This window comes from Phalaenopsis equestris, unplaced genomic scaffold (genome assembly GCF_001263595.1).
Source record: "Phalaenopsis equestris unplaced genomic scaffold, ASM126359v1 Scaffold000761, whole genome shotgun sequence".
Taxonomy (NCBI): Eukaryota; Viridiplantae; Streptophyta; class Magnoliopsida; order Asparagales; family Orchidaceae; genus Phalaenopsis; species Phalaenopsis equestris.
In genome coordinates, this window is record NW_018165201.1 from 4527605 (window position 1) to 4542689 (window position 15085).

Sequence of the window (15085 nt, forward strand, 5' to 3'; positions counted from 1 at the left end):
CAGTCAAGATTTCATTCAATCAATAGAACATGGGAAAAATAATAGACTACAATACTGCTTCGAAGTGATCCGGTCGTAAAAGAACACTTTATTTTCGGTGTCAATGGAAGAAGCATTAAATAAGAGAGGCTGCAAAAAACTCAATTAAGAAATTAAACTGCAGATCAAGTTGGCTTCCAAGCATCGCTCATTAGGGAATGCTATAGTATAAATAGGAATATAGTGACAAATGAGAAGAAAACTTTCTCGTTCTGGAGGCGCATCAAAAGTCATGAAAGAGGTCGAGCAGGATGTAAAGAATAAAAGCCAATCAATAGCTAACAATAATTCTACCCTAAATTTAGCAGCTTACGGAAATGCATTAATCAGCAAAAGGCCACCATGATGAAATAGATGAGGACGAAAATAACCACTATTATGACCACTGCACCAAGTCATAATCAACTTCCAAGTTAGCGCTGCAGGCAAAATTGAAGGGAATGAAGTTGAAGATATGACTATAGCTTATAAAAGAAAGATGGAGCCATTCAAAGTAAAAGCCAAGGTACAGATTTCTACATGTAAAGAGATAGCTGACGCCTAAATGTATGTATCGATCAGTTATAGACTTCAGCAAGTCATGAGTGTTGTTCAGTGTTCACCTTGTATAGGTAGGCATGACACTCATAACAACATTTTTTTCACTTAATTAAATTTAAGTCATCATGCCTTGGCACATTGGTATTCCCATTTGAAAATAAAAAACCTACAAGAGGTGACATGAGGAATATTAAAACACAAAGTACATCTAGAGTTCAATCAAATGGAAATGTAGAGGACTAGGAGAAGTAGCACGGGTTGAGTCAGTTTGAAGGTAATATGAACATGAGTACACCATGAATTTACAATGCCAAACAATTACTTTGGGAGTAAATCTTGGGGATGTATAAACTCTGATCAAGTAGATATCGATGCATTAGCAAACTACGAATGAATTTTGCTCATCTCTAACTGCCAATTTTAGTCAAGCCAAGATGATAGTGATGTCTATAGGGAGCAAAATTAAGGCAAAGGCATGAAAACTGAACACTGTGTTGACATGATCCCAAGGAAGCATAAAAAATGAGGTTATGTCAACTGCCATACTCTCAATAATATAATGTTGAAGAACTATTGGCCTTTTTTGCATATTGGTGACTTGTCAGATCAATTGGAAACTAGCAAGTATCTTCACCAAATCGGATCGGATCTCAAATATGGATATCAACAGAAGCGCATTAATGAGATGGATACTTGGAATAAAACATTCAAGGCTAGACATGGGTCCCAATTATTTTCAATGAGAACGATTATACGACTTCATTAGTCTTTCAAGATAATATATCAGTGTTCAAAAAATCATTGAAATAGCATTTCAAAAAGTCGGTTACACCAATTCCATCTCAACCAAAATATAGCCAGAGATCAAGATTGATCTTGAAAAAGTGAATAAAGCCATAGGTTTGCAACTAAAAGGATAATATGTGAAACAACATAACCATAAACAATTTAAAGCACCACGTTCTTCCTCTACCAACCTAAACTACAAAATCTAAAACCTAGCCAAAAGTTATGAGGAATACCGAGTTCACTCCACAGGCCCGCCAAAGAAAAACTACATGATCCAGCCAAAGGAAATGACACCATAGTAACCACAAAGTAGTACAAGGGTAAAGAATGGAATCCGCATCAACATGCTTCATAACTTCCCAGCTCTTATAGAAAAAAAAAAAACCAATTATTCATGCCAATACTGATGAGTAAATGGCACAAGGTTTTAAAAGAAATTCTTGTCATTGTAGTGACATATTTGACTAAAAAAAAATTCATAGCAATAAAAGGAGATGGATACAGGGGATGAGAGACTCGGAGAAGATCAGCACAAACATTAGAATGAGATAAGGCCGAATGATGTTAAAACTGTTGATCTCAAGCTATGCCATGATCATTTTGATAAATCATAAATGATAGAAAGAATCAAAGAATTAGCCTTGTTGATGCCATAATTCAAATTATTATTGAAAAAAAAATGTTAATGTCATCAGAGTGCACAAGAAAAGTTGGTACATGCAGTAAGAAAAAAATGTACAAGCACAATGAAGGCCGCCATATCTAAATGTGTGGTAAATGACAATTACTTCGTCGCAGAAGAATACCACATAAAACAAATGAAGCATACAAGTGACCACAGCTCAATGAAAAACTGGAAAGAGAATGCTACCAAACATTTCCATCAGAATTTATCAATGCCATAACAAAGTTCTATAAGCAGGCATTTAAGCATTCTCATAACAGAGTCAGGAACCATTTATAAAGACAAGAAAAACGGGAAATTGTTGCATTTTTCAAATGTCAAAAATATAGTAAAATTTTACAAAATAAACTTTGAATGCTCATCAGAACTTGACTAGAAATGAAACAATGGACAACTTAGACCTTTGGGACAAAGTCAGAAGGATAAGTAATTATTACAAAAGGTCTTCAGGGCAATTAAATTACCTTCTATCCCGAACTACACGAACATCAGTGACACGACCAAACTTGGAGAACTTCTTCTCCAGATCTCTCTCTGTAGTCACATAACTAAAACCTGCAATAAATAAATTTTTACCAGGCCGACCAATTCCAGTGTTGCGATTAGGAGGAGGGGACCATGGCCTCCTTGATGAACGTTGACGAGGATGATATGTTGGAGGTGATCTACGCCTTGGAGATAGCCTCCTGAATAGCCAAAGTTGACACAAAAAGGATCAGACTTGCCACTGCATGAAAATAAAAAACCAAAAGAACAGGAACAGATCATAACAATAATCATGTGGAAAATAAACACTAGCCAGACATTGTAGGAAACTAAATATGTTTGAAATAACTCCATCTTAAAGAAATCCTTTACCTCAACCAGGTAAGAGAATCTTGTTTTAACATTTTTTTTCTTAATCCTCTATTTACTTAGATTCTAATGTGGCCCTTGAACTAGAGCAGTTCTCAAAAATAGTTGTCACAAAACACCACAAGCTCTATCATTTTCATACACAAAACTCACAACTTATCATGCATCTTCTTATATATTTTTTAAGGTTCCTGCAGTAAAATTTCGTTAAATCAGCAGCCAACATACTTGAATACTTAAGTCTTCTTTAAAAATACTCGAACTCTGTTCAAACTTAAAAGCTTTACAAAGGTGTTATAGCTTAAGCAAAAAATGAGTGAAAATAGAAAGGAACTTAGATATTAACTAGGGATCTGTTACTCCTCTGTACTAAAACTTGCAACTTCAACAATCGTTTGTTGAGAGAAAGAAATCAAACCACTAATACTAAACATGAATGTGTTAAATGGCAAATAATGCAGCTTCAAGCTCAAGCTGCATTAGTTGTGCAAGAACGCAGTGCTGGAGGCTAAATTGTCAAGTAAAATGGTTACAGATCAAGGATTTTAATGCAACTTGAGATAAGATGTAAGATAAATAAAAATAATAGTAATCAAAATGTGTAGGTTTCTAATTCATAAGTTTAGCAAAAAACAGTTGCTTCTAGTTTCTGGACAGCAAACACATTATATTGTTCCACAAAAACAATTTAATAATTGCCCAAAATCTGAAATTTCACAAGAAAACAAAAACGAATAATAAAATTCAGATACTAATCAACTTCACAGTTCAAGAAGAACCCAAACACATATCTAACTTGATAGTATAATAAATTTTCAATCACTAAAAAAACAAAGAGCTAAACAATTTAAAGCACAAGAATAATGTAAAAAATACCCAAAAATGAAGAATCAAGCCTCACAAAGATACAAGGAATCTCCCCTGGAAGTATTCATCCACTTTCTACATCTATAAAGCACTCAATGAACTAATATGCGGCAAGCATTCACATGAAAAAATTCACCCTTCATGGTTCAATGAAATTCACATGCCTCATAGAATCTACATATAGCCCACAAAGAAAAAAAATAGAAAACTTCATGAAAGCTATATAAATATGCTAAAAAAAAATACAGTAGGTTTCAAATAGTTCCAACATCAGACTTTCTCCTAAAGTCCAATTCCAGAAATTCATGAAGTTAAGGATCATATCTCTATAGTAAAGGGATGTACCGAAGAAGATGGCAAATAAAACAACAGACATATGGGAGCACTGAAGGAACTGTAGCATGGAGTAAATTACTGCAATTGAAGTAGCGGGGTTAGAAGGTAGCATGGTAAATTAGCAGGAAAGGCAGCATGCAGTAATGTGAAACACAGAAGCACAAAAATAAGGTTGCAGCTTGCAAAATTAGCAAAAAGCAGCAAATTAAAACCTGGACAACAGTGGGATTAAGCTTTAACAATAGCAATAGAATGGGTAACAATGACCAAACAGAACAACAAATTGATCAGGAAGCAGGAACAGAGGGACATCAACAGGGAAGGACAGCGAAATGAGAAAATAATAGTTGCAGTTATGAACAACTTGCATCATGGCCTAGTTAGAAACTCAAATACATAACAATTATTCAAAATACAAGATAACACATCATGCTCATATACTTGTCAGCAGCATAGACAAGTTTTATATAGAGCGAACTGTAAGGATAAAAAAAAAAAAAAACAGATAAAACTCATATAGATCATTACTTTCTAAGCTCTTGATATAAGTATACTTTCAAATTTCAATCGCCATAGCTTGAGAATATATAATTAGCGAGGTTGCAGACATTGAACTCTATCCAAATGTAAAGCAGGAGAGCTTGAGGCTTCATTCGAGACCTCAAACCTCTAACTTAGCCAATAAGAAGGAGCTCCAGTTCAAAGCAACATTATTATAGAAATGAAAGAAAACGGAACCTTCGTGAAATTAGAAATGATTGTGTACATAGTTTGAAAAAAGCAACTACATATTTGAAATAGCAACTTGTTTTAATAAATTATTAATAGATAAATAGGAAGCTTGCCATATATACATGGGTATATATGAGGACGGATTTCACAAGTTGATATAGAAAATTTTTGCAAGGAATTCGAAGGTCTTTGGTTGGAGAAATGAGGAGAATTTCAATATGCTTAAGTTTTAAATAGCATGATATTAAATGCATGTTAATCTCCCATGCATATAATGACATTAAAACATGTCCTCAGTGGGATGTGATATGACAAATATAAGCAATGTATCAAACACTCTTCAATATAACTTAAATAGTAAAATTTGATCTGATTGTAAGAAAAATTGTGTTTCAGATTGATAAAACAACAACAATAACAACAAACCTTTATCTCACTAAGTGAGGTCGGCTACAAGACTCCTTTTTTAAATGATTTAAATGATTCATGTCATGATTATTTTGACAAAAAAATTACACTAGCTATCGACTCCTAATGAAACCCTCCACTTTTCGCATCCAGGGCATCGGACCCGACAATGGCAGTGTTTTTCAAATTAATACCACAATCGCATTAAATCTTTTTAATTGCCACCATTTACATAACCATGCTACTGAATATAACATAATTGTAAAAAAAAATGTCAGAAACACGAAATGCATATTTCTTGACTAATCAAAACCCTTTGAACCAAATAAAACACAAATATTAAGGTTTTACAAACACAAAGCATACTTTTGAAGTCTCGAGCATTAAAAAATAACACAAGTAAATTGTTGCCTTCCTTGTATATGCAAGCTAAAAGTTCAGCAAAAGATTATAGTATTCTGAAGTCCCAAACTGATTGCTCAAGCTATAAGAAGCCATGAGGTTTACCAACCCAAGTCGGTAAAATTTGTATGATATTAGCTTACTGTTAATGAGAAAATACCATATTCAAAATAATTTACATTTTTCTTGCAAACGCTGTCAATTAATCAAGTTGAAACGCCTAAAATTCATCAAAAAAACAAAAATAAAAACTCAAGCAACAATATGTAAACTGAAATGAAGTTGAGGATACCTTGGTGATCTTATACTGCGATACCTTGCATTTGGAGATCTTGATCGACTTCCCCGACGGTCTCTTTGGAGTCTAGGAGAACCCCTTCTCCTCAAAGGTGATTTTGATGTTGATCTTCCTCTCCTTCGTGGAGAGTCATGCTTACGGGGGGATCGTGATAGGTGTCTCCTCGGAGAATTAACCTTGTTCTGAGGCTCTCTCCTTGATGCCCTTTCAGAAGGAGATTTTGGCCTCTTAGATGGAGATGAACAGTCCCGAGAAGAAGCTCTCTTGTTACCCATGCTGCGTTTTTCAGGTGATGGAGAACGCCGTCTTTTTGAAGATTGTGGAGAAGGTGCTGATTTCACGTCAAACTTTGAAGGAGATGACATATCTAGCCTAGGGGATGACATATCTAGCCTAGCAGAAGCATGGCCATTAGGAGGTGATTGACTGTGAGAAGATCGTTCTGCAGAAATAGATAACCGTCTCTTTGGAGATGGTGAAACATTTCGAGTTTCCTGGGTAGATTGCAGGCTAGAGTTTGCCCATACCATTCTTTCATTCTCAGGTGTAGCCATCTTGGGGGAGTAATCACGAACTTCAATTTGATTTTGGAGCTCAGAGTTAAGGTTCAAATTTCTGTCATCCATTTCTTTATTAACTTCAACTTCCTCAGTCTGAGGGTCAACAGAGAGTTGATCATAGTTACCATTTGTGACAGAAACAGAGGTAGAAGGCTTTTTATAGTATTCCCTATCATTATCTCCTTGATCAGAGGAACTTTTAAATTTGTGATTCAAGCCGTCATCTTCTACAATGACTTTAATATCTGTATCAGCATCCATATCATTCTCATATTTATCATCGGGTTCATCAGGGCTTCCTACTCTTTCAATTACATAATCAGATGTTTTGCTCTCAGCTTCTTCTAATTCATTCACCTGTAATGAAGAACCTGCAAGATTAAACTCTACTGCTACTGATGTATCCTGTGCCTCCTCTTCATTTGAGAAAACCTTCATTTCATCATGTGGCGTTTCTTTGCTTTTAAATCGATTTAAGTCCACTTTGTCAGCTAGAGAATCCACATCTTCCTCATTAAACCCAACTGTAGTCTCTAAAGGTGAATTTGTATCCATCCTGCAGTCAAAAGTTATGAAATTTCAAATGTCATCTCTACCAGCAATCCAAAATAACCTACTTCTGATTACACAGATGAGTTAACAAGACTATAATTCATATAAAGAAAAAAGAAAAACCATATCAAATAGACTTAATTCCCAAATCCGAGAACTAGGATAAACACAAACCTGCTGATCTATCTTTTGACATTATTGGGAAAAAGAAAGTCAATGGAGATTTAAAATATATCAACCGTACAGTTCCAGAACCAAGAACTGATAAAACCAATTTCAAACGGTGTGCAAACCAATCAACCAAATCCCAAATCAGCAATCATAACACTGCGGAACCCACTAATGTCTAAAATAAACAAAAGACTAAGAAAAAAAATAGAAAAATTCGGCCCTAAGAAAAAATAATTAACATTGCCTGCACGAATAACCCTAATTTCGCAGGCAAAACATGATCTCAAAAAGAGATGCCTGAAAATCACAGAAACAGCGTGGTCTAACCAAAACTAAATGAAAAAAACAAACATCATAAAAAAATCGTTAAGAGACGATGAAAACATTCGTCTCAGAGTGCAAATGCTAGCGTGAATCTAGTCAGAATCATTCATACAAATTAAAAAAAAATGAAAGAAAACACAGAAATTCGACTGGAGTAATACGTTTTTAGTGAATTAGACATGAGAAATACCTGATCCAACAGAGAAAGGGAAAGTATGGGAAGAAAGAAGAGGGCGGAAAACGCTTGAAGGAAAAGCTCAGAGAGAGAAGCGATATCAGATCAACTGCGTACATGAGCCGGGAACAGTGTAGGGATGAGAATTCGTTACCGCTTCAATAGCGGTGACGGGACTCTATAGGATTTATTAGGCCGAGGCCCAATGAAACCATTCACCCCATAGAGATGGGCAATATTCTTGAAGAACAAAATGTTTATTTGAACAAACAAGCCCACATATTATTATAGCATCACTATTATTATTAATGTTTGTTGTAAGAATATTATAAGCATAATATAATATAATTAACATCATATATATATACATAAATTCTATTGATAATGGATTGCTATCAATAGCTTTATTTTCAATTTGTTGCCAATTTTAGCAACCTTCATAAATTATACCTTAAGATGCTACAATGTTGATTGGCTCATGGATGGTTAGTCTAACGTATTTTCCTTGGTATTTATACACAACATTGCACATTATGTTTAATATGGGTATGTTTCCCCCATTGTCAGACAGTTCAACTTTTTTTCTTGACCAATAATATCAGTTATTAATTAAATATTCTTATAGATTTATTTCTTATTTCGATGCTTTCTGAAAAAGGCATCTTAAACTTTTAGTCGATGTTATATATCAATAGAAAGAAGGAGAAACTTTGGATAATTGGCATGTATAGCAAGCCATCACATGAAATCATTGGTTGCCTTTATTATCATGTTGTATGAGAAGAATATAAGTTCTCTATAGCTAAGAATCTTTGTATGACTATAGAAGGCCTATATAAATCGTCCAACTTAAATCATCCTTAAAATATTGTTTTTAAAGCCTAATAGATTACCCATTGTACCCATTTTTCTTCTAGGAAGTTAGATTATAAGTGAGAAAAATTTTTATCTTCTTTTTGACTACCAAAAACATCATTAATTTCCTTTGCAGTAATCTTTTCAATAAAACTTGCCACATTAAGCAAAGAAGACCAATCTTGCCACTAGTAGGAAGATTTGATATTGTCAATCTAGAAAAAGAGAAACTCAAACAATAGATGCCAATGCATAAGTTGACATTTGAGCCTCTAACTAAGCCTCAATTCTTATATTTACCATTATCAAGCATTGCAGAGAGATACACATTCCTCAGATCTTTAATTAAGAAGCTCATCAAGAAGAACCATCTTAACTACTATTAAATTGGTAAATAAGCCAAAGATCCATCAATGAAAAAACACCCCTTCTTAAACCAAGGGATGTCAAAATAATTGAAATGATAAGCTATTCAACAAAGAACCTTAACAAGATTGACTAAGTATGAAGTGCTTAAAAAAACTTTTGATTGATGAATATACGATCCATCCTAATTTTGGAAAGTTCCTAACCCAAATGTTGGGCCACTGGAATTGACCACTAAAGGTGCATTTTAGAGGCAAACCTTCATCTTTTTGAAGTAATATAGCATTATGAATAATCAGTAGTCATAAAACTTTAAGGAGTTATGAATTTTAAAACTTTGTTTATAAAATGTGAATGATTTAGTTAGTTGTGATATATTTATTGACTGGTGGTGATTGTTCACTCTAAGAATTATTTTGATGATATTCGTGATTGGGATGAGTGACGACAATAATACAAGCTATTGATGATGAGAACACATGTAATTGCTTGAAAAAATAGGAGGACGAAGGAGACTGATATTATTAGTGGAGATTAATTTAAAACATTATAATTTTTTTTTCTCTTCCTTTTCCAAATCATATTATCCTAACCAAATAAATAAATAAGATCTTCTTTGCGCTTCCTCAACGGTCAAAAATCTCCCCTTATCCCAACTTCCCAACCCAATCTCCTCTTCAGCTCCCCCCAGCCTCTCATTCTCCTCCCCCAGTAGTAACGGAAACAGAGAGGAAGCTTGCACCTTTTGCTTCCTCCCCAGACTCCACACACACAACGAGAGAGAGAGAGAGAGAGAGCAGAACACCTCAGTGTCACCATGTCTTCTTCCTCGAACCTCTCCATCTTCCCCTCCCCCAAACTCTCCCACCTATCCTCCCACTCTTCCCTCTCCTCCTTCCTCCCCTCCCCTCTAACCCCCACCACCAATCCTCGCCCCTCCACCACCATACACTGCGGCCTCCGCGACCTCCGCGAACGCATTGACTCCGTCAAAAACACCCAAAAGATCACCGAAGCCATGAAACTCGTCGCCGCCGCCAAAGTCCGTCGCGCTCAAGAAGCCGTCGTCTCCTCCCGCCCCTTCTCTGAAACCCTAGTCGAAGTCCTCTACAACATCAACACCCAACTCCAAACCGACGACATCGACGTCCCCCTCACCAAAGTCCGCCCTGTTCGCAAGATCGCCCTCGTCGTCGTCACCGGCGATCGAGGCCTCTGCGGCGGATTCAACAACGCCGTGATAAAAAAGGCAGTTTCACGTATCGCCGACATCAAATCCCTAGGGCTCGATTACATTGTCATTTCGGTTGGGAAAAAGGGGAATTCCTATTTCCTACGCCGGCCTTTTATTCCCGTAGACCGATTTCTTGAGCTCGGCAACCTTCCCACTACCAAAGACGCGCAAGCCATAGCGGATGACGTTTTCTCCCTTTTTGTTTCCGAGGAGGTTGATAAAGTCGAGCTTTTGTATACAAAATTCGTTTCATTGGTGAAATCCGATCCAGTGATTCACACACTGTTGCCCCTTTCACCGAAGGGCGAGATTTGCGACATCAATGGCGTCTGTGTTGATGCTGCTGAGGATGAGCTTTTCAGATTGACGACCAAAGAGGGGAAATTGACAGTGGAGAGGGAGACGGTGAGGACTCCAACGCCGGCGTTTTCTCCAATTTTACAGTTTGAGCAGGATCCTGTTCAGATTCTGGATGCTTTGCTTCCCCTGTATCTGAACAGCCAGATTCTGAGAGCTCTTCAGGAGTCATTGGCGAGTGAGCTTGCGGCGAGGATGAGCGCTATGAGCAGCGCGACGGATAATGCTATTGAGCTGAAGAAGAGTCTTTCCGTTGTTTATAATCGGCAACGGCAGGCTAAGATTACTGGTGAGATTTTGGAGATTGTTGCTGGAGCCGATGCCCTTATATAATCTGATGATTTCTGGGTTCTGCTTAAAGGGAAGTCTTTTCTTTATACCAAATCGGTTCTGAATGAAGAACTAATGCTTGATATGATTTCCATTTAATAAGAGAAATCTTCAAAAATCTATGTGTTCTTATACTTCATTTATGAAATCTTGATTTATGATTACAAATTACAAGCTGTTTTTCAGAGATTTTTAGATATAGTTATTTCTATTTTTTGAATACTTTTATGATTGTTGATTCTCCTACCGGTGAGCTTCTTCGAAATTTGTGAGCATACAACAACAACAACAACAACAACAAGCCTTTGTCCCACTAGGTGTGGTCCGCTGCATGAATAATTTTTCTTCATTTTTGTCCTATGAGTGTCATATTTTCATTTAATCCTTATAAATTATGATGATTTTTATACAATTTGCCCAAGTCTTTTAGGTCTACCTCCACCTTTATTAACATTAATATTTTCATTTAATCCTTATAAATTATGATGATTTTATACAATTTGCCCAAATCTTTTAGGTCTACCTCCACCTTTATTAACATTAGTCAAATCTAAAACATCTACTCTACTAACTGGATCATCAAATGATTGACGTTTAATGCGATCTAACTAGATGCCACTGTAGCCACACCAAGCCTTTCACGAATACATACTTTTTGCATTTTGGCACTCTCTCAAAGTGCCAAAAAACTCATCCACCAAAGGATTCTCATTTCAGCAACAGTTGAACTTAGTTTTATGTCTCTCTTATAAAGGCCTTATTCTGCGCCATAAAGCTTTGCTGGTCTCACTGCCATTTTATGAAATTTGTGACTATGCTTAGATATATTTTAATTATTTGTATTTTGTTTGTGTTTGTTAATGATTATTTTTTTTAATCTGAAATATGTATAAACTAATTGTTTCAAGTACTGGTGATAAATGAAAGCAGATAATGTTGGTTCCTAACTGCAATTTTTAAATTTTTTTTGTTATTTTGTCAATGCATGGCTGTGCTACGCCTATATCTTTCATGAGCCTTTGTTTCTTTGATAAGATAGGGGAAGATAGATTTGGTGCTTGATATTTGATAATGTTTAAGAGCTTTTGTTTGAGGGGAGTGATGGTGTGAACAAATCTCATTAGAGGGGGAGGAGAGATTGTTGAGATGCATAAGAGTATTTAGTCCAAACTCATATAGTTGAATAATATATTGGTGTAGAAAAATCAAACAATTGGGCCTCATGCATTTGTACTCTTCAGCTGAAAATGAATTTGAGTACCAGTATTTCTGCTAACTTGTTAACATCAAAATTTATTTTTTACATTTATACCGCCCAAATCTTGCACATTACATAAAAAATACCACTATTTTAAATTGTAAAAGATGAAATACACCTTTTCATGCATAGAAGTTTAGGTGTTAGATATCTAAATACATAGAAATAGAATGACATGTATTTAAATCTTCCTGAATTAGCCATAAGAGGAGATAAAAGTGAATGACATTTAAATGTTCAAATATTCTGACCATAAAAGGAGATAGATGGTAAATTATAGCATGAATTCTTACACATCATGACATATTTTCCCACTTTAGTGCACATTTTTTTTTAAAAAAAGACATTTTTTGTTTAATTATTACCGAATCAGAAATAGGAACTCTACTCCATGGCTTATTAGCCATGATTTCCCTTAAAACTGCTACTCCATAGTTTGGTATGCCGTGGCTAGCAAAGTTTCTCTGTATTATTCATTGGTTGAATTATCTTGTACTAGGGGCTATTAATCCATTTACTGCTAACTGCAATAAATTTCCTAAGCCTGATTGTTTGAATGCTACTTAATGGAGAACAGAATTGAGTCAGTGTAATTTGGATTACAACAGATGTAGTTTGATCACAACAGTCCTAGTTAGGTCACAATTATTGTAGTAGGTGGTTATAAGTTATAGTTGTTGGTTACAATAATCGTCGTTGGCTGCATTAGTTGTTGGTGATGGTCGATAATGACTGGTGGTTGTTCACTTGTATTTCTCTTCACGGGCAATGCTTTAGTTGTCAACTCATTCTTTTCTTCTCCTCTCCCCTGCAAGTGAAGAATGAGAGATTTTAATAGTTTATAAGAGGGCCATTTTGGTGGTAGTTAGACTCTCTAAGCAATCTGTTGAATGATCCAAGTTGACTCAATTGATCCTTAACAATCTCATAGTTAATTGATTTCAGACTCTTGGATTCCTCCTGTCGAGCCGCTCAATTTGACAATAAGCATGCAAAATTTTTAATTAACACTCAAAGGCACCAACTACACTTCAAGTGATTGATATGGGCTTACTTGGATTTGGATTGGATCACTTTCAGTATCATTAGGCTTGTATTGTTGAGATGCTTATTTAATATTTTTTGTTGAATTATTTAACATATATATATATATATATATATATATCTGTGTGTGTGCGCGCGCACGCGCGCGTGGTAGTTGCATGAATTAATGGTTGAAATTGTTAGCTAAGAAATTCAAAATAATAACATGCACCACCATAAATTGTGCGAGATAAACCTCTTAACATTATGGATGGAATAATTAGCATGCTTCTTCTTGATATGTCATCAGCAAATTTCTAACATCTGAGATGAATCTCGAGGCATCACACATATCTCAAAACAATCTTTTGAGCTAAAAATATTCAAATCTTGATAAAAAGTCATACAGAGGTTCGATTTCAACAAACTTACAGTCTACGTGACTGGCTCGACGAGATGGACCCAGCAGAACCAAATCAAGCCCTAATCGAGACGTTAAAGCATATTCAAAAGTTTTACACACATTTAGAAGGTCAAACATGTACCAAATCTAACGAGTTCATAGTCGAATTGAATATCTCGACAAGACAAATCCAATGAACTCAAGATCACTCAATTCTGACATTGTTAAGACACTCCAATGTCCATCAAATATTGTATTATCAAAGGAAGCACTCGGGACCATCCGATCAAAGTGATTCATATTCCAGCATTAATTGCACCCAGAACTCTATAAATAGAAGCCAACCTCTCTCATGAAGGGAGGAGGACTTGAGGCGTGAGGAAGAGCTTGAAGCTTTGAAAAAGAGCCTTCCTTGACCACCATCGACCACTGCAGGTGGCCGTCGTTCACCACTTACTTGCCATCGCCGACCACTATCATTCACTTCTCTTTCTTTGCAACAAATTTATCCACACGTTGATTTTGTAACTTGAGAAACCTTATAACTCTGTTCGACTTTGGGACAAATGGTTGCGATTGTAATCCTCATTAAATAACATAACTCTTCAACTGGGTCGGATGCCGTGATTTTTACTTTTACGGGTTTTCACGTAAAAAAATTTGGTGTCATTACTAATTGTTTTCTCTCTTCTGAGTGTGTGTTTAATCTTTGTATCATGCTAAAACGATAATATATTACTCTACAGCCGTGAATTTTCTAGCACACATCACTCCTAAATGTTATTATTAATATTAATTTATGTTGGAGAATTTTTTTGCCTTTTTCATATTTTATTGATTATTGTATCATTATTTGAAATAAAATAAACGTGTTTCTTCTTTCTCATCAAAGGCGATTAAAATTAGTTGAAGTTGCAAGTTTGTAACCTATAAAATATGACTTTTCACTTGTTTCACTGTACATTCTATTTCTATCTTAGATTGTATTTGTTAGGCTTAGATTTTAAGAGCTCATACATCAAAATTGGTGTCAAAGTCAATATTGTATTAAAATGACCATAAGTGAGGTTCCATAATAGAGTCAATTGACAAATTAACAAATGGAAACTATTTTAATTAACTTGTAAAATCAATTGAAAGAATTCTTATCAAAATAGATAATGATATATGTGCGCCTTATTTAAACTCAAAATCAATTTATGAATGCTCTTTCGAGAATGCTAAAATTGTTAGCATGCATGAATATATAGATATATGTGTGTCTTCAAACAACTTATACATGACAATGCTTCCATATAGATATATATAGATATATATAGATATATGTGTGTCCATGCGCTCGTGTGCTGAGAGATATGTTGATATATTTTTTTCTAATGGGTAATATAAAAATTGTAATGTTGAGATATATGAATATTTTATATATTGTTTAACATTATAAGGGATAATTAGGCAATAGTTGACATTCCTCATATGTTGTAAGAATAAAATTTCCCACCCTTCAAGCTTTTCCATCATATTCTAAA

At 35.2% G+C, this 15085-nt stretch overlaps 2 protein-coding genes across 2 annotated transcripts in view; one reads left to right on the forward strand and one right to left on the reverse strand.

The window, feature by feature from the left end:
* LOC110030821 (serine/threonine-protein kinase PRP4 homolog) overlaps positions 1-7876 on the reverse strand; it is a 19208-nt gene extending 11332 nt beyond the window's left edge. Inside the window, exons 1-3 of the mRNA XM_020733748.1 lie at positions 7749-7876; positions 5946-7067; positions 2518-2739 (exon numbers count right to left, since the gene is read on the reverse strand). Of these exons, the coding sequence (XP_020589407.1) occupies positions 2518-2739; positions 5946-7067; positions 7749-7852 (1448 nt within the window). The 5' untranslated portion in view covers positions 7853-7876. The remainder of the gene's footprint in view (positions 1-2517; positions 2740-5945; positions 7068-7748) is intronic.
* Positions 7877-9587: 1711 nt separating this feature from the next.
* Positions 9588-11015, forward strand: LOC110030823 (ATP synthase gamma chain, chloroplastic). Its single transcript, XM_020733749.1, has one exon. It carries the CDS (start codon positions 9772-9774, stop codon positions 10876-10878), a length of 1107 nt encoding a protein of 368 aa, XP_020589408.1. The 5' UTR covers positions 9588-9771; the 3' UTR covers positions 10879-11015.
* Positions 11016-15085: the final 4070 nt, after the last annotated feature.